The 24,569-nt window shown below is 39.5% G+C and overlaps 1 protein-coding gene across 1 annotated transcript in view; it reads right to left on the minus strand.

Annotated features, from left to right (window-relative positions):
- The window catches only part of CHRNB3 (cholinergic receptor nicotinic beta 3 subunit), a 43,170-nt gene that overhangs the window by 12,908 nt on the left and 5,693 nt on the right, over positions 1-24,569 (minus strand). The window contains exons 2-3 of the mRNA XM_069075387.1: positions 13,793-13,944; positions 11,350-11,394 (exon numbers count right to left, since the gene is read on the minus strand). Of these exons, the coding sequence (XP_068931488.1) occupies positions 11,350-11,394; positions 13,793-13,944 (197 nt within the window). The remainder of the gene's footprint in view (positions 1-11,349; positions 11,395-13,792; positions 13,945-24,569) is intronic.

Raw genomic sequence — 24,569 nt, forward strand, 5'->3', positions numbered from 1 at the left:
GCCCAGAAACTAGAAATTATTTACCTAAGGTCATACAGGTAGTAAGTGATACAGCTGGGATTTAAATCCATCTCCTGATGCCAGAACTAATGATTCTGTCTCCTCCTCTCTACAATGAACTCTTTCATTTATTCCCAAGCCTTATTATCTAATAGGGTAACCCAGGTTATCTAAGGGAAGGTATGTTGTAAAATTCTCAAAATAAAATTAATTTTGCTTCACTTTAATTTTAAGGTAAGTATCTGCTAAACAACCATGGGGCCTCATCTCATGATTCCATACTCAGATGGGATAGTTCAGCTATCAGTCTCAGTGTGGCTAAGAATCACAAATGGCTCTTGTTCATTGTAAGAAAGGGCAGAGCCAAAGGGAGGAATCAGGAGATGTGTCAAGGTGGTAACAACTGAAAATAGAAATGAATCTGGTTCAATACATTGAATAAAAGCAAGAAGCTTTGGGGATATCCTCTAAACTTTATGTTTCTCTCTCTCTCTCTCTCTCTCTCTCTCTCTCTCTCTCTTTCTTTCTGCTTTTTGGAGGGTTAAGTAACTTGCTCAAAGTCACACTGCTAGTTTTTGTGTTAAGTGTTTGAGGCTGGATTTGAACTCAGGTCCTCCTGACTCCAGGGCCGGTGCTCTATTCACTGTGCCACCTAGCCACCCCTATGATTTGTTTCTAAAAGTCAGAGGGCTCGGGTTTAAATCTCACCTTGGACAATTCATAGAGTCTCCCTGGGCCACAATTTCTTCATCTATAAAAGGACAGGGTTGGACTAGATGGCCTTCTGAAAGTTCCCTCTAGTTTTAGAGCTTTGACGATCCAATGATTTTAGAGGCAGATGTCTGGGCTGAATGCTTCCACCTCATTTTGTTCCTCCCTAATGATAATAGTTGACATTTATGTAATGCTTTATATTCTTTGAGGTAGGCACTTTGGATATTATCACCTCCATTTTACAGAAGAGGAAACTAAGTCTCTGAGAGGTATCACTTATTAGTTGTGTGACTTTGCCCATGGTCACATAACCAACAAACATCTAGTTTAGTATTCTAGTATTTTAGTCTTTAGTAATTTAGTATTGTTTCCATTATGGCACATTTCCTCCATTATATAGTTTTATATCATATATTATACTATGTGAGTATTCAGTTGTTTCAGTTGTGTCCAACTCTTCCTGACCCCATTTGGGGTTTTCTTGGCAAAGATACTGGAGTTGCTGGCCATTTCCTTCTCCACCTCATTTTACAGATGAGGAAACTGAGGCCAACAGGCCTCAGTGATTTGTCAGGGTCACATAGCTAAGTGTCTGAGGCCAGATTTGAACTCAGGAAGATGAGTCTTTTTGGTTCCAAGCCCAGAGCTCTACGCACTATGGTGCCACTTAGCTGCCCACATATTGTATTCTACTATCAGATATTAGTTACATATTACAATTATCTAATATATGCATCTTATTTTCCTATCAGATAATAATTCCATGAGGGCAGGGACTATGCCTTGTAAACTTGTACCAGAGAGTTTAGAGTTTCCTGTTTCCTGCAATAATTTTCTCTAAAAGGCAACAAAGCTGTCTCAGGGATTTGATTGGTACCTGTCTTCCTTGACACAGATTCCATGTCACCTAAGTGCATTATAAAATCCCACTCATCTGTGGTCAAGGTGACTCTGACTTGGTGAATTTCTGAGGAGTACACAAGTCACAATATCCTTCACCATACCTGATACCTCCCCTGATAACCAAATGCATTTCCATATGCAGAAACCGTTTGTATGTTCAACTGCACCCAGAGAAGCAAAATACCACAGTGTTCTTATTGCATACACTTGTGCCTGAGTAAAGAAATCTACCCTTTTGCTAACTGCTCAGTGATGCATGAGAACCTCATTTCATTCCAGTGTCAGACCTGAACTAAGAGAATACTGGTGTTAGAGCCACCTCCAACAATAAACCTGAATAAATGTTTGCTGAATTAAATGTTTGTACTTTTAGTAGATTTTTGAAAAATCAGGCATTGGAGAAACAACCCTGACCTGAAATACTGAGCTTGACAAACAGCTAACCAACTTTATGTTTTTTAGATGGGTCAAGGTGATAAGTGACCAAAGAAAGTCTCAGCTACAGCGGTAGTGAGTTTGCACAGCTTCCCTAGGGATAGCTCAAAAATTCCAATACAGAAACCCTAGGGCATGGAAGCTTTGCCATAATATACAAGGTCCTTGGCTGGAAGATGCGTGCTATAGCCAAGTGCCCATGATGAGTGGCTCAGCTTCCCAGCTTTAATGGGATTAGATCTGGGGAAAGAAAATGATTTCCAAGTCCTCGTGTTTTCCCTAGTTCTTTCTTATTACTCTGGCTTAGTGGTCCTGAGACTTGTAACTTTCTGTTGCTGCAGAGCAGTATCAAAAGTCCCCGATGCACCATGGCTGCCTGGACCTCAGTCACTAAGGGGCATGCTGACGGGGAGAAATACTAATGAGGCAAGAACCAAGAATGGGATCCCCAGCACTGGTAGTTAAATGGAATTTATGAGACAAGTAACAGCCCTAGCAAGTTCCCCACCCTTGGCCCAAGGAGATGAGAACAGCCAGAACCACCAGATGCCGATGGCTTCTAGTCCTGTGTCTGTCTATCTCTTTGTCATCTTTTTCAGCTTCAGAACTTGCTTTACTTTCTGGTCTAACATACACCTCATTTATTAGTTGTGGGGTCCTAGGCTAGGTGCTCAAAACTTCCTTGGCCTCAGTTTCCCCTTCTGTAAAGAGAGAATTGTCAGAGTCCTGTGACCATAGAACCGTAAGCATTCTGTGACTTGTGACACATCCATTCTGAAAGACTAAGGAAGAGCTAGAGGATGTAGCAGCCTGGGACCTTGTTACATGGTCTTAATTGTCAAGCCCATAGGGTGCTGTGTGCCAAAGACCCCTAAGCAGTTTACCTCATCATCAGGTACATTAAGACAAACACACACACACACACACACACACACACACACACACACACACACGCACACAATCACAAAGCAATAGAAACACAAGGAAGGTCCCAGGTAATCAGACTCCATAGAATTGTGTTTATATGCCAAGATAAGATTTCAAGGGTTTTTCTTGCTTCCCTCAATCAATCAATCAATCAATCAATCAATCAGCTTTTGTGCTAAGGCCTCCCACTAACACACTCAAGTCTACTGCGATGTCCTCAGGGAATTGCCACTTTGGAATTGCCAGCCCAAGGGTCCTAGCATCTCCCTGCTGTTGTTTCCTGCCAATAGGCATCCTCAGAATGAGAATAAATCTGATTTTCTCCTTAGAATGCAAGTTAATAATAATCATGATAACAATAGCTAACATTTTTATAGTGATTACTTTGTGCTAGGGCCACGGGTGGGGAACCTCGAGGCCATGTGGGGTCCTTTAGGTCCTCAAGTTCGGCCCTTTGACTGAATCCAAACCTCCCAGAACAAATCCCCTTCATAAAAGGGTTTGTTCTGTAAAACTTGGACTCAGTCAAAAGGCCACACCCAAGGACCTAGAAGGTCACATGTGGCCTCGAGGCCACAGGTTCCCAAGCTCTGTTAGGTGCTGTGCTAAGGCCGTAACAATTGTCATCTCATTTGATCCTCACTATAGTCCTGGGAGGTAGGTGTTATAATCATCCCTATTTTACATATGAGGAAATTAAGGCAAATGGGGTTAAGTGACTTGCTCAGGGACACAAAACTAGTAAGTGTCTGAGTCAAGTCTTCCAGGCTCCAGGCCCACAGCCAGCTCTATCCACTGCACCACCTAGCTCCCCGTTGTTAAGGCAAAGAGTTGACAAGGAGTACACGAATAAAGGCACACACACAGGGACTATCTTTAAAACCACAAGCCACTTGGTCCTCTTATCAACAACTACTGCTTTCCTGCCTCCCCCAGCCCAGCTCTTTAAATAATAATAATAATAATACCTTTCCCACTTAGCTCAGTTCTTTAAGGCTAACATGAGATGTTACCCGTAGAAGTGACGTACTCTACAGCCTTAGGCTATCATCATGCACCAGCATCACTGTGGTCATAGGAATGCTTGGGAATCTGTAGACATACATTGGAGGCGTTACTGGCCTGGTACTTACAACATCCATTTGCCTTGGTGTAGCTTTCTCCACTCTGCATTTTTAGCTCCTGACCGCTGATTCATCTGTGAAAACTTTCCCAGGGACAGAAGAGTCATGCATTCAGTACCATGTATAATGACTATTACCTACTGAACTGGAAAGCTTGGTGACTCAGAAGATGAACTTTTTATTCTTGCTGACCCTCATCCCCTTGAAACGAAAACATCGTGAGGCAGTTTTTCCTAGAGGTTGTTCGTGAGTGGTAGCGTGAGTAGTGGGAAGAACATCAGACCCAAAGTAAAAATAACAATAATAACTAGGTTTGAGTCTCAAACTCTGAGTGTTTGAGTGGTGCCGCCACTTATTACAGATAGAGCACCAGGCCTGGAGTCAGGAAGACTCACTATCCTGAGTTCAAATCCAACCTCAGATACTTAATAGCTGTATAATCCTGGGCAAGTCACTTGACCCAGTTTGCCTTAGTTTCCTCATTTGTAAAAAGAGCTAGAGAAGGAAATGGCAAACCACTCCAGTATCTTGGCCAAGAAAACCCCAAAGAGGGTCAAAAAAGAATTGGACACGACTGAAATGACTAAGCAACAGCAACAAAACCTGTGTGACATGGGGTGAATTATATGGGGAAACTTTATTTTATTGTTTGAACCTCGCTCTGCATGGCTGAGTAACCAGACCTGTTTCTTAGAGACCAATTTATTTAATGCTTAAGTCAGCACCTAGGTTGTGTTGATGAGAAATCTAGTCAGATCTGAAGATTAAGGTAAGGAGTTTCCATCCTCTATAAATCTCAAGCAAGCCACATGTCTTATCCGAAAACAGCCTTGGTGCTGGCCAATCAGCTAATGTTTCCTTATTCCTTTATTTGACTCTCAAGGGGAGTGAGCCACCCCTTTTTCGGCTCTCCCATTTGATGGATGACTTAATAAACCTCATTTTAAATTATTTCACAAATAGTCAGGCATGACTGAAAAGAACTAAACAACAAAAATTATTTCAGGTCTGGGTTTTCTTCTCGGCCAATACTTACTTAACCCCATTGGGCCTCAGTTTCCATATCTGTAAATCAATCAATAACCCTTTATTAAGCACCTATTATGGGCCAGGCACTGTGGTAAGTGCTGTAAAATAAAATGAGCTGTTGAGTACAATGAAGGGGATTTAGATTAAATGACCTTTGGGGTGATTTCCAGCTCTAAATCTATGACAAGTGCTAGTCTACATACTTCCTCCATTTATAAAAGGAAGAGCTTGACCTCAATGATCTCTACGGCTCTTTGATATAATTTATAGTTCTTTAATATGTTCTATAGTTCCCAGCATGTCACTGAAGGAAAAGTGGACTCGATTTCTCATTTGCTTCTAACAGTTTGCCTGTACTAAGGTTCTTTTAACCTTGGAGTGGAGGGTGTGGAAGTCAGGGGCTCAGGGCATTAAGTAGTTTCTCATGCTGGCTCAGCGAGTCACTATTAATAATATATTTATGGTTTATGGGTTTTGATTACTTTGTAGAGTGCAAAGGAAAGAGGAAAAAGTATATGCAAAGTAAAATCAATACACATAAAAATAGCTCCCCATAGAAGTCTGCTTTGAACAACTGCTAGGCCTCAACGAAGGTCTTTGGTGGGATGAGGAAAGAACATCTAAATATATATCAGGACAATAGGAGGGAAGGACAATAAGATGTGGGAGGACTATGGTAAGAAGAGCAAACCTTTGGGATTGCAGAACCAGCCATGCAACTTGCCTCCAGTTCTAATAGGTAGAATTTCTGTTTCATATGAGAGAGGATTGGGATGAAGGAAGTCCCAAGTTTCAGTAGGAAAATCAGCTTTGGTGGAGCGTATTATTTTAATTTTTAATAGTGATGTAGTCACAGAATCAGGGGCAGCAGCAGATACAGCCGTGGAGTTGGAATCAGAAAGACTCGTCTTCCTGAGTTCACACCTAGCCTCACATGCTTATTTGCTGTGTGACCCTGGACAAGTCATTTAACTCTGCTTGCCCCAGTTTCCTCATCAAAATGAACTGGAGAAGGAAATGGCAAACCACTCCAGTATCTCAGCCAAGAAAATTCCAAATGGGGTCATGAAGTATTGGACATGAATGAAATGGCTGAAGAACAACAAAAAGTCCCAGAATCCCAGAATCTCACCTGCAGTCTGTATTCTGTGTCTTGGGTCCCTGGGGGACATTTCCTATTCTTAGAGTAGAATGTTAGAACTTGGAAGAGACCTGAGAAATAATTTACTGCAAATCTTTCATTTTAGGCATGAAAGAATGGAGGCCCAGAGATTCCAAGAGACTAAATTCCTGCTTTGTTAACTCCTCAGGAAATTGAAACCTAGAGGATTCAACCTACAGGCAAAGTCATGTAGGAAGTGTCTTCACTGGGGCTTGAAAACAGAGAAGGGCTGAGCATTACATTTATTATCTCATTTGATGCTCATAACAGCCATGGAGGTAGGTGTTATTGTCTCCATTTTATATAGGAGGAAAATGAGGCAAACAGAGGTTAAGTGACTTACCAAGGGTCACACAGCTAGTAAGGGTCTGAGGCTGGATTTGAGCTCTGATCTTCCTGACTCCAGGCTCCGTGCTCTACCCACTGCACCACCGTCTATCTCCTCCATTAGTCAGGTTTATATAGTAATTCCCATGTCCAGTATTTTTTGAATTCTTCTCCACTGCTGCTACCATAGGAAAATACATTTAGAATGACCTTTCCCCATAAAAATATTATCAATGGTGATTGGGTACAGGTGAAATTTTTTAGGACTGTACTTGCACAGAGTAGGAAGATGAAGGTAGGACTATCAATTACTATCTCTAGATATTTAAATGGTTGTGAGAAGGATTAGATTTGTGCTGCTTGGCCCTGGAGGAGTAATGGAGGTATATACCTCCTATAGCTTGGTCATCATTATATTTACTTTGTATATATTTTACTTTTATTACATTTATTTATCCATGGCACCTGTAAATAGTGCCGGGAACATAACTGGTAATTAATAAATTCTTATTGATTGACTGATCGGATATGTTGTGGCCTACTTATGCCAACCATCTGTTTTCTCAGTGCCCTTTGGGTGACCTGCCATTTTAATTCTTCAGAGAATGTGGTATTTCATGATTTATAGTCAATATCATCATTGGATGAATACCAGTACTAAAAAGATGAGTCTCTCTTTCTGGGGTCACTAAAAGCAGAGGGCAATTTCTCAAACAATCAGCCTGCTAGCTTTCTCCTATTTAATTCTGATCCCAGTTCACTTTCCATTTCCAGTGTCTGTACCAGATTCACGTACATGATAGATTAGCTCTTCAAATTGTACATCAATTTTATAGTTGAGACAATAAACATCTTTCATTTAATTATTTTTTCCACTGAATCTTATATACAGTACCCTGGAACCTAACATATGATAATTGAAGATTGGGATAAGATCTGTGAAAGATAGAATGTAGTAATTTAAATTAATGGTGTCAAACTCAAATAGAAATGGGGGCTACTAATCTGTACATAAGAATCCCTACTGAATGTATATTGACTTGGGTTTTAAAATGTAATGTTATCTGAATTTTATTGTAGTTTTACATATTTTAAAAAATACTTCCCAAGTACATTATAATCTGGATCTGTGCTTTTGAGAATTTTGCAGCCAAGGAAACCTCTTTTTTTTGGGGGGGGGGCAAGTGGGGTTAGGTGACTTGCCCAAGGTCACACGGCTAGTTTTTGTGTTAAGTGTCTGAGGCCGGATTTGAACTCAAGTACTCCTGACTCCAGAGCCGGTGCTCTATTCACTGCGCCACCTAGCCGCCCTGGCCAAGGACACCTCTGATTTAAATCATATTCAGATGGGCACGCATATTATCAACCCTTTGTGGGACAACTTTGGTTGTAAGTAAAATAATGTACAATCAATCCTTGACTATTAAGTCTTTTCACTTTTTGCCAGGGATGTATGCAAGAACTTTTTACTAATCATAAAATCTCTGAGTGGGGAAGGATCTCAGGGCTCACGTAGTCCAACATTTAACTATAAAGAAATTGTTTCAGGGGGTGGCTAGGTGGCGCAGCGAATAGAGCATCCACCCTGAAGTCAGGAGGACCTGAGTTCAAATTTGGCCTCAGACACTTACTGCACACACACACACATATAAAAACTAGCCATGTGACCTTGGGCAAGTCACTTAACCCCAATTGCCCTACCCTCCAAAAAAAAAATCCTGACAAGCTCTCTTCCAACCTTTGCTTGAACACCTCCAATGAGGGAGATTGATTGACTATGCCGCTGACTACTTAATGCCCACTAGATATTTTTCCATTACTCATTGGTTTACTTACAACCCAAGACAGTCCATTCCACTTGGAAAAGCTTTGATTCTTAGGAAGTTTCTCTTGACTCCATTCTAAATTTCTCTCTTTGTAATTCCCATCCATTGTTCCTAATCTGATTCCAAAGATCCAGGAAAAGATTTCAATCTCTCTTCTATGGGACCATTCTTCAAAAACTTGAAGACAGTTATTATGATCATTCTAATCTTTCTCTCTTCCAGGCTAATGATCCCTAGTTCTTTCAACCTATTCCCAAAAGACATGAATTAGAGGCCCTTTGATATCATGGTTCCCATCTTCTGGGTACTCCTCAACTTATCAATGTCCATCCTAAAATGTGCCACCTAGAACTGAACACAGTGCTCCAGATGAGATCTGTCAAGGCAGAGGACAGTGGGGTCATGACCTCTCCATGCCTTTCTTAATGCAATCCAAGACTGTGCTAAATTTCTAGGCTGCCGTATCACAGGATTAGTTTATATCAAATTTTTGATTAACTAAAACCTGCAGATCTTTTTCAGAACTTACATCTAGCCATGCCTCCCCCATCATGTACTTGCAAAAATGATTTTTTGGGTTCAAGAATAAAACTTTACATTTATTCCTACTGTCTTTAACCTTATTAGATTTTGTTCAATGTTCTAGCCAGCCATTATCTTTTTTTAATACTGATTTTTTTAAAGCTATTCCTCTAAAATTTGGGTCATCTGAAAATTTGACAAGCAGTCCACCCATGATTTTATCCAAGTCATTGGTAAAAATGTTAAACAGCATGTGTGCCCAGCACCATGGTGTCAAGCACAGATTCCTCTACTGGAGATTTCTTTCCAAGCTGTCACAGTTCTATTAATAACTTCTCTTTGGGTTCAGCCATTCAACCAATTCCAAAGACCTCTAACTATATTATTATTTAGCCTACTTTTCTCTATCTTGTTTATAAGAAAAGAATGAGAGTCTGTCAATTCTTTGTATAACCCTATTAAAATATACCTACAATGTTCCCCTGATGTACCAAAGTAGACTTGTCACAATAAGAAATAAGGTTAGTTGGTAAAAATCTCTTCTTAGTAAAGTCATACTGGCTCTTCATAATCACAGTTTCCTTTTCTAGTGATTCACTAACTCTCCCTTTAATAATACGCTCTAGAATTTTCCCATGAGTAAAAGTCAAGCTCCCTTGGCCTAGAATTTCAGACTCTGTTCTCTTCCATTTTTGGAAGTTGAGTATAATATTTTTCTTTCTCCCACCCTGTGGTATATTTCCAGTTCTCCACAATCTTTCAAAAATTATTGATAATACCATAGAAATTATATGTGGTAGATTGTTGTTTTTTTTTTTTTACTATTGCAGGATGTGTTTCATCTGGGTCAGAATCATAGAAAGATAACATGAAAAAATGGAAGGGGAAACCTTCCTCTCTCCAGCTATGTCACTGACTGACAGAGGTATTACTCAGTAACAGGTCAACTACCTGACTGATTATCAGATTTAGAGCTTGAAGGGATCTTGGAGATAGACTAGACAACCTACTTATTTTTCATATGAGAACACTGCTGTTCAGAGAGATTGAGGGGTTTGTTCAGTATCCCACAGTGGTAGATCTAAGATCTAAACTTGCATCTTCTGACTATAAATCCTGCATACACAGTATACATGCCACTCTATAGCCTGTCAGCAGAAATAATTGAGCATTAGACTTAAGTGATAGATATTATATATGTGGAATAAAATTAATTTAGTGCCTAAGTATTTTCCCCTAAAAATATGCTTGTAGGTACTCTGATTAAAAGGAGAAAGAGAGAGAGAGAGAGAGAGAGAGAGAGAGAGAGAGAGAGAGAGAGAGAGAGAGAGAGAGAGAGAGAGAGAGAGAGAGAGAAAGGAAGAGAAAGAGAGAGAAGAGACAGAGAAAGAGGTTGGAGGTTGTGAGAATCAGCAGGTAGGTTTTTTTTAATTTTAAAGTAACATGTTAATTTTAGCCAGGAAGTCTTGAGTCCAATTCTGCTTCTGACACATATTTGTGTAATCCTTGGCAAGCCACTTAACTTCACAATGATCTGGAGGGATACATATAATCTCTAAGACTATATGTAACTTATTTTTTTCTCTTTTAAAATTTTTTTATTTTCAGTTCCAACTTCTCTCCTCCCCTCTACCCCCTTCTCCACCCATTGAGAAATCAAGAAATATGATACCCATTAGACATATGAAGTCTAAGATGATTTATAACTCATAAAGAAGCTGCTACCTTGCATTGGAAGAGGGAGTTTTCACACTAGTTCCCTATGAACTGGAAAATCACAGGTCTAGACTCTGCCCCTAACTATGCATTCACTATTGGGTAAAACATGAAATTGAATTGAACTTCAAATATAAGAGCATAGTCCTATGCTTTTCTGGGAGCCTCAACTGTATTTAAATCCTGACTACTTCCCGTCCTAGCTGTGAGATGCTATGTCACCTCTTCTCTGGTTGAAGTCCTACCCATCCTTTAAAACCTATTTCCAATGCCACTTCGTATAGGAAGTTTTCCTGATTCCTTCCCTATCTAGTAATAACCTTTGTTTTATACCTGCATAATGCATTTATCAGGTAATGTTTATATTGTTGTTGTCTGTGTTGTGTTTATATTTATAAGTTCCATAAAGGTAGGACTGTGTCCTGTCTAAACATTGAATATCTCCTCCCTCCCCTAATACATACTAAGCACTTAATAAATGCTCATTGAGTTATACTGAAATGAGAGAGTGTTTAGATTTGAAGATCGGGGCAAGTACTTAAATCAGACAGCCTCAAGGCTCCTTATTAGTATTTCTTCCTTCCTTTATTAAAAAAAACAGTATTTATAAATTCTTCTTTGGGATTGACTTTCTATATTTGTTACCTTTTCATTTTTAGGTTACCTGTTTAAGCCACACATTGGTGGTCATCAGCTGATTCTTTTCATCCTAGGGAAATGAGAAGGAAAAGAACATGTCAATTGAAACAAAGAACATTTCATGAGTTCATTATTTGTCTAAGACCACCCTCTACTTAAATGCATCTTTGGAATGGTCTAGAGAACTCCACAGAAATAATCATTTCATTCATCCTCAGTAATTTGCCAGCTGCTAAGGTGCTTAAGTTTGAGACAGTGCAGAAAAGTCCATTACTCACTGAACTGGACCAGTGATTACTAGACCAAACAACTCTTTTACAGGGAAGTTACCTCTGTCAGTATTCCCCTGAAGCTGATATCCAGGAAGATACTTTACTGGTACTGGGTAGGAGGTAGTTACTTGGTTGACTTAAGAAGTATGATGGGGGCGGCCAGGTAGCACAGAGAGTAAAAGCACTGGCCCCAGTGTTGGGATGACCTGGGGATCGAATCCAGGCTCAGACACTTAGCACCCACCCAGAAACACCTGGCCATGTAACCTTGAGCAAGTTACTTAACCCCAATTCTTTAAAAAAAAAAGTATGATGGATGGAGGAAAGGGGAAGCATGTGTTTGCAAGCATTAAGAAGAACAGAGCATTCCAGAGGAGGGCAACCAAGATTTTAAGGGGCTTGGACACTGTGTTATACATGGATTAATTGAAGGAAGGGTTGTTTAGTCTAGAGAGTAAAATACCTAAAGGGGAAGACATGATAACTGTCTTCAAGTAACTAAAGAGTTTTCAGATTTATTAGACTTGTTTTACTTCGCTCCAGAAGGCAGCACTGGGGCCAACATATGGAAGATTTAGGCAAAGAGATGAATTTAGGCTCAACATAAGGGGTAGCTAAGTGGTACAGTGGATAGAGTACCTGGCCAGGAAGACTTGAGTTCAAATCTGGTGTATGTGACCCTGGGTAAGTCTCTTAATCCTGTTTACCTCAGTTTCCTCATCTGTAAAATGAGCTAGAGAAGGAACTGGTAAAATAGTCTAGTATCTGTGCCAAGAAAACCCCAAATGGGGTCAATTGAACATGATCAAAACAACTGAACAACAACAAAAAGGAAAAATTTTGTCAGTGAGATCTGTCCAAAAGTAGAATGGGTCTTAATCCGTCCTTCCTTGATAGAGGTCTTCAAGTCAAAGATGAATGACCTCTTGTCAGGGAAGTCATGGAGCAGATTTTTGCTTACATAAAGATTGTACTTTATGATGTTTAAGGTTCCTTCCAGTTCTGAGATTCAGTAATTCAGGACTTTGAGGTAAAGAAATATGGTGGCCTTAAACCAGTAGGCAGTCAGTTAGGAGATACTCATGCAGGATGGTAAAAGGATAAACATGGGATTTGGGGAAACTAAGGGGACTTTAAGCATTTGGGAAATTAAGGATCATCAATTTTCCTAGAATTATCACTACAACAGAGGTGAAGATTTAGTGTGTGACAGATTACCAAATTCTATAAGCATTTATTATAGACATTCATAATGAATATACATCCCAGAATTAACACTAATTTCAAGGAAAGGAAGTGTGCTTTAAACAAGGTTTTGCAAAAGAAATTTCCTTTGTTAGACCTTGCATCCCAGTTTGGAGTTCAGAAAATATGGTCCTCATATTTATAGAGAAAAGCAAAGATATAGGTTAATGTGTTCATTGAGTGAGATGAGTGTCTTAATTAAGAGTTTTTTTGAAGATGAGTTAATAGAGCTTGGGAGTGTATTAGTAACTTATTTTCTAGAACAATAACTCTAGCCAAGTTGGGGCCCTCATGACAGCAAGTCATGTGTATATGTATCTTCTGTGTATCTTCTGCCCTAAAACAGGAAAAATAAAAATGTTGCTTTCCCTAGTTTTCTTTGCCCTTCATTTTGGACTCATCCCTAGCACAACCGGGGGGGAAAGGCTGTGTTGTGATGGGATTTGAACTGAACACAGCAGAATTAATGACACACTGGAAAGAATAGCAGTTATCCCAGGTCAGGTCAATTCTAGTACTTAGTTACTCCCCTCCATTCCCTGCCTCCTTCTTCAATTCCTTCAGGGAATTTTGCCCTAAGTTATATATTTAGAGCTGGAAGGGACCATGAGTAAATATCACATTTCATAGCTGAGTAGGTACAGAGAACTTACGTGACTTGGCCACAGTCACACAAGTAGTGAAGGACAGAGCCAAGGTTTGAACCCGGGTCCTCAGAGTCCAAATATAGGGCTCTGTTCATTACATGCCCATTGGGTAATCTCCAATGACATCTTTCACGCCCAAACAACAGTTCTTCACCATGGTCACCCATCTCAATTTTACTTCCACAAGGCTTCTCACTTTTTTGATTTCAAGAATTCCAGTGAGCCTTTCACTCACAATTTATTTTTAGATCTTAGTCAAACAACCAGGTTAATGAATCTATTTTGGGGATTCCCAGTTACTTACCACATCAACTAGCTGAGATATTTTTAATCCAAAATATACTTTTATGGTATCATTGGCATTCAATACAGGGCGAACCCATTTCTGGTACCCTTGGAATAAGTTCCTCAGGAGGGCATCTTCAGTTTCTGCTATGGAACTGAACCCTAGAGAGGCTATAAGAACAAAGAAAAATTCAGAATTAATAAAGAACGATACCGAGTTTAGCTTTCAAAGCTTATACAAGGAAAAAGAATATGGTGGGCAAGAGTTAAAAAATGACATATTAATAATTACATAGTGAACCAAACTTCCTCTGATGCTACCTTACTGTGTGGAGGTGACTGACCTCTCAAAGGCTGAGTTCAAGCTTCGGTGATTGCTCCTCAGCTAGAAAGGCTTCAGGTAGAGGCCCTTTTCTGGTGGGTGTGTCTGTCATCTGAAGACCAGGCCCTACAGGCTCATCAGCAGAAGGATAACTTCCAGGTGATGAACTTTTCCAGCTAAAGTCACTCACAATTATAATCTACTAAGGCAGGGCCCTGTTCTCAATTTTTTTTTTTATGTCATAGACCCCTTTGGCAGTCTAGTGAGGCCTTCTCAGAGTAATGTTTTTAATTAATTGAAGAAAATGCTGAATTTCAGGTATAAATTAATGAAAATAAAAATGTAATCCATCCCCTGCCAATTTAAGTCTACAGACACCTCAAAATATATCCATAGACCATGGGACAAAAGTTAAGACCCCCTTTTCTAAGGTATAGTGGCCATACAAATCAAAAGACCCAGTTTTGAATTTTGGAAATACAGAAGTCAGTTAATAAACATGCATTAAGTACTTACTTACTATGTGCCACGTACTATGCTAATCTCTGGGGAGAAAGAGAAAGGCAAAAAAAAGACAGTGCCTGCTCTCAAGGACTCACAATCTAGCAACTCATACCCCGCTAACCACCTAGTAACATCAAATAATCATAGCCAACTTTAAATTGTACTTTAAATATACATTGTGTGTACATATGGATTTGTTGGTGTTGAGTTGTTAACAGTTGCGTCCAACTCTTCATGACCTCGTTTTGGGGGTTTTCTTGGCAGAGATACTAGAGTGGTTCACCATTTTCTTCTCCAGTTCATTTTACAGATGAGGAAACAGAGGCAAACAGGGTTAAGTGATTTGCCAAGGGTCGCACAGCTAGTAAATGTTTATCTGAGGTCAGATTTGGATTTAGGAAGATGAGTTTTCCTGACTCTAGCCATGGCACTCTATCCACTGTGCCACCTAACTGCCCCAGTGGTAAGGCCTGCTCTTTAGGAAAATTCTCTTGGCAACTGAATTGAAAATAGATTGGAGTGAAGGTCATATTTGAACTCTATCCAATGCTCTACATAGCTGTTATACACACATACATATGCATATATACATATATATGATATGTGTACATATGTGTGTGTGTATATATATGCATACACATATATTTCATGTGATCCTTATAACCTTGTGAAATAGGGGCTATTGTTATCTTCTTTTTATAGCTGAGGAAACAGACTCAGAAGCAGCCAATGGCTTAGCGGATAGATCCGTGTATCTGGAGTAAGGAAGACCTGAGTTCAAATCCAGCTTCAGACACTTACTAGCTATGTGACCATGGGCAAGTTATTTAATCTCTGTCTGCTTCAGTTTTTTCATCTATAAGATGGGGCTAGTAATAGTACCTATCTCTCACAGTTGTTGTGAGGATCAAATGAGATAATATTTTCAAAGTACTCTGTAAACCTTAAAGTGCTATATTTTATTATTAGTCAGAGAGATTAAGTGATTTATTCTGAATCACACAGCTTATATGTGTCTAAGGCAGGATTCAAACTCTGGTCTTCCTGACTCCAGTTCAGGTACTCTATTCATAATGCCTTCTAGCTGCCTCCCCCAAGACAATAAGAGTCTCTAAAGACCACGTCACACTAGAGGATTTTTGAACTCTGAGGGATTAATGATATAATCATAAGATATAAACTCCATCTCATACTACTCCTCTCCCATATGCTCCATGTTAATAATATAATGATAATAAATATAATATTGCTATATTTATTGCTTACATTATTTTATTATATATTTATTATATTTAATATAAAAATAAACTTAATAGAAATGTTTTTCAGGAGATTCTGTGTTTTTGTTTTATTTGTTTTTTGAGAATTTCCACATATACAAAGCATGAACTGCTGAGTGCTAACCCTCTCTGTGACTCATCAAGGTTTGGGTTCCTTCTATAAGTGTGGTAACCTAATTGTACAAGTATGAATGTATGTGTTTGTGCAGATGTCTCTGTGTGTGTGTGTATGCCAGGCTTGATGAAGCTTCTTAATAAACAGATTCCTGATTAATAAATCTTTAAAGACTGTAATTCCACATTAATTGATTTGTCCAAATCTCTTTCTTTTCTAATTCTATACAAGTAGTAAAGGCTTCAATGTTTTCCTTCCTGCCATGCTGTGGGAGTACTTGGGCATCCTTTCCTTCTAATCTGGATGTTGTGGGACAGAGTTCTGGTTAATTTTAAGAATTTCATTCTGTTAGACTCAGAGAGACAATTAGGGGAAACTGGGTTATTTTGTTCTACTTCTAGAAATATCTTATCTCAGAACTCAGGAAAAGAGGTTATCGGGGCCACACCAAGGTGTGTATCACTTGCATTATGGTTCCTGTCAATTTCAGGTCTCCCATAAAAGTTCTCCCAGGAATTAGAAGCAATGCCACCTGTCTTATCTCTGAGCTGAGGACACAAGACTGAACTCCTTGAGAGCAGGCACTGTCTTTTGCCTTTGTCCCTGCAGCACTTAGCACAGTGCTTGGCATGTTGTAGATGTTTAATAAATGTTGTACATCAGGGCAATGATGTAGGGATGGATCAAACATAAATAATACATTTCTCAGTACTCCTTATGGTGTCTTGCTTCTTTTCATTTATTTTGTTTCTTGTTTTTCTTTTTTTGCAGTGGAATATTTTACTATTTATTAATATATTTTGATTTGACTTTCTGTAAAAATCCTCGAAATACTTGCAAACACCAAATAGTGCAAAATATAAAACCAGCTAAAGAGCAAAAAAGAAAAAGAAAATCTTGTTTGCTATAAATAAATAAAAACAAACTAAATGAAGTTCTTAGACCCAAGCTGTTCACTAATTGCTTTGAGAATTTCATTTCCTTTCACTAGTGTGGGTAGTTTCCTAATTAATAGTATTATTACCTGTCAAGTGAGTTCTTGTGGAAGTTTCTAGTCTTCCCTGAATGCTGGAACAGCACCCTGAAGGCAACTGGACCAAGAAGTCCAAATAATTCCAGTAGAGTTCCCTTTGTGCAAGACTCATGGAAATATATATTCTCTGAAAACCAAATCCTTCCTTCCAGTAGGGAGATTTCATAGAAACAATAGATAACTCCCTGGAGTTATTTTTGAATAATTTATTCAGAAGATGGTCTGTAGCAATTTCTAAATAATTTATTCACTAATCAGTCATTGATCTAGTCTCTTTTGGGCCAGATGAGACCACTTTCCTCTTCCTAAAAAGGTTTTACCTCTTTTATCCAGATGTGTACCAGGTCAATCAGTATCAATTAAATGGAAAGAACAACCATCTACCATATTCTATTATTTCTTGCTTTTCTTGAGAGCTGCGGGTTTTTTTTCTCTATTTTTTTTGAAGAGTTACAATACTTTGCTTCCATCTAAGTCAGAAAAAAAAATCACCCATTTCTTTTTCCTTAATCCTTCTGTGAGCTTTGAATGAGTGATTTTGAGTCATCTGGGCCTCTATCAAGGCTGACTTAACTCCCTTTTTATTTCTTTGGCTTCTTATTGAACCCTTGTATTTCTCCTTGTCTTTTGCTTTGACTCTTTGAGAGAGGCTTTAGAGTAAAAAATTTTAATAGGGAGCCCATGAACTTTAAAAAAATATAATAACTGTATTTTAATATATTTGATTTTCTTTGTGATCCTGTGTGTTTTATTTTGTGCATTTAAAAACAAGATTCAGAGACGGGGTTCATAGGTTTCATCAGATTGCCAAAGGGGTCCATCAGTCTCTCTCTCCTCACACACACACACACACACAGTATTAAGAATCTCTTCTTTGCAAGGTAGAACTTCCCCAGAATTGATGACCTGTTGAATGGTGTCCATTATTCTGTCTTTAGCCATCCATTCACATACAAAGCAGATTCCTTGATTTGATCTGTATCTCTCTTGAAATCCATATAAGTTGTGTTTAATATCAGTCAACTTTTAGAACCTGTGTACTTCTTTTCTAAGATGACCTTTTTAAAGAGCAGCGTCCAATAGGACAACCAGTCATTGTCCTGGTGGAGTACATGAGATTCTTTATCCATAATTCCTTTTATGATGATACACACAACCCATTTCTTCTTGTCACTCAGGACAGAATAGACTTTTCCTAAGACTTGGAACTGTCCCAGATATAGCCTGGGCAGACTGCAAGGCCAGCACCTGGTACAGGTCAGCAGTGCCAAACTCCTGCTCAGAAGACTCTAGGAGGCCCATCCCAGTGCCAGGGAGTAGGAAGGAGGCAGTCTTGTCCTAGCTCTGGCATGCAAGCAGGGGGAGGGAGGTCCATAGGGCTATTACCCCTAGACACCTAGTATCACCAGCATGCTCCGAAATCTTCAGCAGCATCTTATCACCTATCAAGTAAAATTTCCATTTCTTTTTCTAGCATTCAAGGCCTTTCTCACCCTTTGAGCTTCATCTCATACTATTCTTCTCCCATATACTCCGTGTTTCAGACAAATTAGATAATTCCCCATCCCTGAATATTTAATTCATAACAATGCAACAAACATTTTTAAAGCATCTGTGGATACAGAAACAAAAAAGAAATAATCCCCAGCCTCAAAGGGTTTACATTCTACTTTAGGACTGGGGTGGTGGTATATAAAATGTATATATAAGCAGATCAATACAAGATGATTTGAGGAGGGGGTGAGTACTAACAGTTGGGGGATCAAGAAAGAGTTTGTAAGAAGGAGGTCCCTAAGCTGTGCCTTGAAGGAAGCTAAGGACTCTTAGAGGTGGAAGTCAGGAAGGAAACAGTCTATGTAAAGGACTAGAGATAGGAAATGGAGAATTATGGATCGGCAATAGTTAGCAGGACAATTTGACTGGAATGGAAAGTATGTGAAGGGGAAATAATAGGAAATGTCTGGAAAGGTAAGTGGAAGCCAAATTTTTTTTGCCTTTTTTTTTTGGAGGGCAATTGGGGTTAAGTGACTTGCCCAAGGTCACATGGCTAGTTTTTGTGTTAAGTGTCTGAGGCCGGATTTGAACCCAGGTCCTCCTGACTCCAGGGCTGGTGCTCTATTCACTGCACCATTTAGCCTCCCCATGGGAGCCAAATTGTGAAAGTTTTAAAATGCCAACATATAGTTTATTCTAGAAACAATAGGAAACCACTGAAGATATTTGTATAGAGGAATAGCATGTTAAGACCCTTAAGAATAATTTGGTAGCTATGTGGAGTTTGAAATGGAGAGGAAAGAGACTAGAAGGAGGAAGATTGCTTAGGGGGCTATTATGATAAGGCCTGAGCAAAGAGAAAGACCGTGTGAATAGAAAAAGAGACAGATGTAAGAGATAGTGATCTATTCTATTAAATATTATATTATTATTATAAACGTAATTATTATTCATACTAATAGCTAGGTCTAGATCGCATTTAAGATGATGTTGTGCAGGTAGAATTTATAAGACTTAACCACTGATTCCATAAGGTAGAAGGAAAAGCTGAGGACAACTTCAAAGTTACAAAGCTGGTGGTGCCATCAACGGAAACAAAGAAGTTTGAAGAAGGGTGGTTTGTGGGAGAAACATGCCATTTTGGACATGCTAAGGAAACAGCCAAGTAGAGATATCCAAAAGGTAATACAAGACTAGAGTTTCAGAGAGAGATTAGGACTGGACACATAGGTGGGACTTGTGTTAGGAAAACCTGAGTGCAAATCTGGCTTCAGACATTTACTAGCTGTGTGATATTGGGCAAATCACTTAACTTCAGTTTCCTCATCTGTAAAATGGGAATAATAATAACACCTACCTACCTCCTAGGGTTATGGTGTGGAACCAGTGAGATAACAATTTTAAAACACTTAGTACAATGCCTAGCATATAATAAGTGCTATATAAATGTTAGCTATTATTATTTTTTTATTATTAACTTAGAAATGATCATTAAGCCTGTGGGAGTTGATGAACCCACCAAGAGAGACTGTAGAGAAAAAGGGAAGCAGGCCTAGGAGAGCCTTGAGGGACCCCCACACTTAATGGGAGGGAGAAGAAGGGCGATCTAGTAAAGAATCCTAAGGGGGAGCAGTCAGATGAGCAGAACAGGAGTAGGGCAGGACAGTGTCAAAGAGGCCCAGAAAAGTGCAGAGAATAACGACAACATTGCTTAGCGATCCAGAAGGATGAGGTCTGAGAGAAGGCCATTGGACTTGGCAGCCGAGAGGTCTGTTAATCTTGACAAAGAGAGTTCCATTTGAGCAGTGGGACCAGAGGCTAGATTGTAAGAGCCGAGAAATGAGTGGGAGGAAAAGAAGTAAAAGCAATGGTGAAAGTGTTTTGTTTTTTCCCTTAGGATTTTGATTATAAAAAAGAAAAGAGATGTAGGACAACAGCATTGGGGGATGGCATCTTTAAGCAAAGGCTTTAAAAAAATATTTAGTTTTCAACATTCACTTCCATAAGATTTTGAGTTCCAAATTTTCTCCCCCTCTCTCCTCTCCCACCACTCCAAGACAGCATGTGATTTGATTTAGGCTCTACGTATGCATTCATATTGAACCTATTTTCACATTAGTCATGTTGTAAAGAAGAATTAGAACCAATGGGAGAAACCACGAGAAAGAAGAAACAAATAAAAAGAGAGAGAGAGCAAATAATATGCTTCAATCTGCATTCAGATTCCATAGTTCTTTTTTTCTGGACGTGGACAGAATTTTCCATCATGAATCCTTTGAAGTTGACTTGGATCCTTGCATTGCTAAGAAGAGATAAGTCTATTGAAGTTAGTCATCTATGCAAAGGTTTCTTAAGGCCTAGGGAGACATGGGCATGTGTGTAGACAACCAGGAAGGAGCCAGTGGATAAGAAGAAATAAAAGATTAGAGAGAGAAGAGAATAATCAAAGGGGTGAGCTCTTGGAAGAAGCATCGGATACGGTATTAAGGCTACAAGTGCCAAGGAGAAGGATCAGAGATCTGGAAGGAGGCTTAGAGGCCAACCTCTTCGTTTTATAGGTTAAGAAAATGTCTTAAATGACCTTAACGGACTTTAAACGAAGCCCAAGCTGATAGAGAGAGTAAGCATGAGGTAAAGTTTGAATTCAGTTATGCTGACTCCCCAGCCAGTGTTCTTTCCACTGACTCAGGCTGCCATTTTGTAAGAAACTAGAGCAAAGGAGGAGACTGGGGGAAGGCTCAAAGTTTTGAGGTGTGGAGAAGAGGGAATCCATGTCAAATGACCCGTTCTCCTAGTAAAGCCAAAGGTTCAGGACTTTTTCTAAGAGGGAGAGAGAGAAGATTTCAAAAAGTTGCTATGGGGAATATGATAGTTATTGTGGGAAGAATGAAAGAATCATTGTGTATCAGTGCAGGCCCCAATTGAGATAAAATAATATAAATTTGTGGTGGACACAGGATATATGGATAAATGCATTTACCCTGTAGGATTCTGCAGCACCAAGTAGCATTGGAGAGAGTAAAATAGTTGTGTCAATACAGAATTTGGGTTTAGAAAGGCACAAGCAATAATAAGGAGAGGTTATACTTGGGCTGGTCAACTACAGTGTCTGAACTGTGAAGGGAGGAAAGTAAGACCAGAGCAGGGTGATGGACTGAAAGGACAAAGAAGAATGGAGGGCTTAGAGATCGCTGCTGCTCATCCTTCATTCTCGAAGAGGACAAATGACATCATGAGGGTGATGTCTTGACTTGACTTAGATTTAAGTAAGACAGAGGAGCCATGCAAAGGCTGTCCTCCAAAATCAACAGAGTCCAGTGGAAGACAAAAGCCAAGACTACTGGCAAAGGCTGAGGTTATAGGGGGTGATCTTGACCTTTCTAAATTAAGATCTTTCTCAGGTCTCAGTTTGTCTGAGTCAATGCCCATTTAGTGACTAAGGGCTAGGTAAGAATTGAGACAAAGAATGGCATAGTTTACCTGGAGATTGCAGTGAAGGTGAAGAAGAGATTTGGGAGAAATAAGACAGAGGGAGAGAAGGAAGGAGAAGATGTTATAATTAAGAGGAAAATTTCAGAGTTCAGGATCATGGAGGATAGTTCAGTTTTAGGTGATACTGACCCCAAAGGCATAGTATATTACCTCTGTAGTTGAAGAGAGGATATAAATCCAAGAAAGTTAAGTGATTTACCCAAGTGATTTACACACAGGTAGTAAGCATCAAAGGTGGAATTTGAATCCAGGTCCTCCGACTCCAAAGCTAGTCCCCTAGTGAACCATAAAAGGCTACCAGATTGTCAGCTCTGTAAGGATTATAGAAGGGCGGGAATTAAATCTTAGATAAACTTCATGTAACACTAGACCAGTGCTGGGCTCAGGGAACTACAGGGTACCTGCCTTCTCCCACTAAGGAACCTCCAACTCAAGTTCTAGCTCATGCAGACTTGTTCTAGTCCTGGAGGAGCCTGAATTCTGAAAGGGAAGGGTCAGGCTCTTTTCCCTCACCCTCTGTCTCTTTCCCTCCCTACTTTGGAGCCCAAAGGAAAATTGGTTAAAGCTTAGATTTGTCTAATAGCTATGTTCTCCCCCAAAAGGAAATAGAAAAAGAAATATTTAAAACACAGAAGACTAAAAAGTACACATTGACAAAGACTTAAAACATCATACAATGATCCCCAAGTCTCATCATATTCTCTCAAAAGATCAATATTTAAAATATCAAACTATGAAACATTTTACGGAACTGCTGAAGTCATTTCCCCTTCACCTCAGCTCTGTATGGTTTGAACATTTCTCTCAAGGTCTATGTCTTCTGGCAGGCCAGGGCATAGCTTGGACTCATACTCCTAGGAGTAATCATCTTCCCCTAGAAGGGTACAGTTCCAAAAAAACTCCCTCTACTAGTTGGGATTCAGGAACTGAAGGACTCAGGGGTGTCTGGCTTCTCATATAAATATCCATCTCAGGATCACTATTTGGTCACTTATGCTCAGGGAAAGAAATATAAAACAGAGGAGGTAACCAGGGCTCAAGCTTAGCTAGGTAGCACATGTGCTTATTGCCATATTTGAGTATTTACCATAAGTTGTCAGGGGTAGGAAAGGAGAAAAAATCCTCTCCCTACCTTGGGGAGTCCAAGGGAGTTTTCAGAGTTCCCATATACTCAGAAAAGAGGAAGAAGAAATCTAGAGTAGAATTGGTCTTTACCTTTGAGGTCCACTGAGTGCATGGCTCAGTGACCAGTCTTCTTAGACTTGATCCCAAGTCCTATGTTCATTCTGCTATGCAATGCTACCTTAATCATAAGGCTAGGTATTCCAAGACCAGATAATAAAAATAGCTAATATTCATACAGAGCTTACTATGTGCAGGTACTGTGCTAAATGCTTTACAATGATTGTCTCATAGCAACCCTGGGAGTTAGATGTTATTATTACCCCCATTTTAGAGATGAAGAAACTAAGACAATGTGACTTGCCCAGGGTCATACAGCTAGTAAATGTCTGAAGGCTGATTTGAACTCAGGTCTTCCTGATTCCAGGCTTGGCACTCTATTCACTGCACCACCTAGCTGCTCCTAATTGACACTCACCTTTTGTTCCACAGAGACCAACTCTACATTTTCTGGTGGGAGTATCTTTTCTACCACTAGGAAAGATGTCCTATATAAGTACATCTACCCTTTTCAATTAAACAAAGTATAATCAAGTCAACAGAAGCAAGTCTAATATGGAGAGTTATCTAATATGGAGAGTTGGGTGCAAGGCAGTGATTATGTAAGACCTCTGCCCACACAGGTTGGGTGGTACACTCTGAATGTGTAAGGCTATGTAACTCTTGAATGGCTAAGAGAATACTAAACCACACCTGAATGAAAGAGATGGAACTTTTTCAGATTGTCAGAGGACTTTGAGGGAGGTGGTTGTGAGAAAACTGTTTTGAATAGCTAACAGAGTTATGGACATATAAGAAACCAGCCCCCCAATTGTTTTTGGACTTCTTGTGCTTAAACCCTGAAACTGATTAAAAAAAATGCTCCCCAATGGAGAAATCTAAGATGGATTCCTTCCCTGGCTTGAGTTGAGATCTTATCTTGCTCCCAAAGAGTCCATTTACTCTTTCGTATCCTTGGGCTATTTGAATCCATATAACCTTACCAATTTTTCTATATACTGCTTACTTTGATAAAGAGGCTAGTAAAGATGTTTACTAGCCATTTGTGATGGTCCTTTATGTAACCTTATGGAAGGCTTGGTGGTGATAGTAAGTTAGATAATGCCTTCTTCTTTGATGATGATCAGGGAAAATGTAGTGCCCCAAAGTATTGTACCCCTAGACCATCAATATTTGAGGGATGGTGGATAGGTATAAGTCTAATCCAATACACCTTTTTGAAGGTAGGTGAATGAAGAAGCTAGTGCATAGCCCCAGCTCTCCTCCTTCTTCCCACAGATATGGCAATCATAGTTTCCTTTGGAGAAGGGTGGGTGGGATCCCAGATGAGATATCTATCCATCCCACACATGAGCTAATCTGTGTTTTTATTTA

Source organism: Petaurus breviceps, unplaced genomic scaffold (genome assembly GCF_028583685.1).
Source record: "Petaurus breviceps papuanus isolate PSGF00001 unplaced genomic scaffold, PetGlider_PUasm1.0 90919, whole genome shotgun sequence".
In the NCBI taxonomy this organism is placed as follows: domain Eukaryota; kingdom Metazoa; phylum Chordata; class Mammalia; order Diprotodontia; family Petauridae; genus Petaurus; species Petaurus breviceps.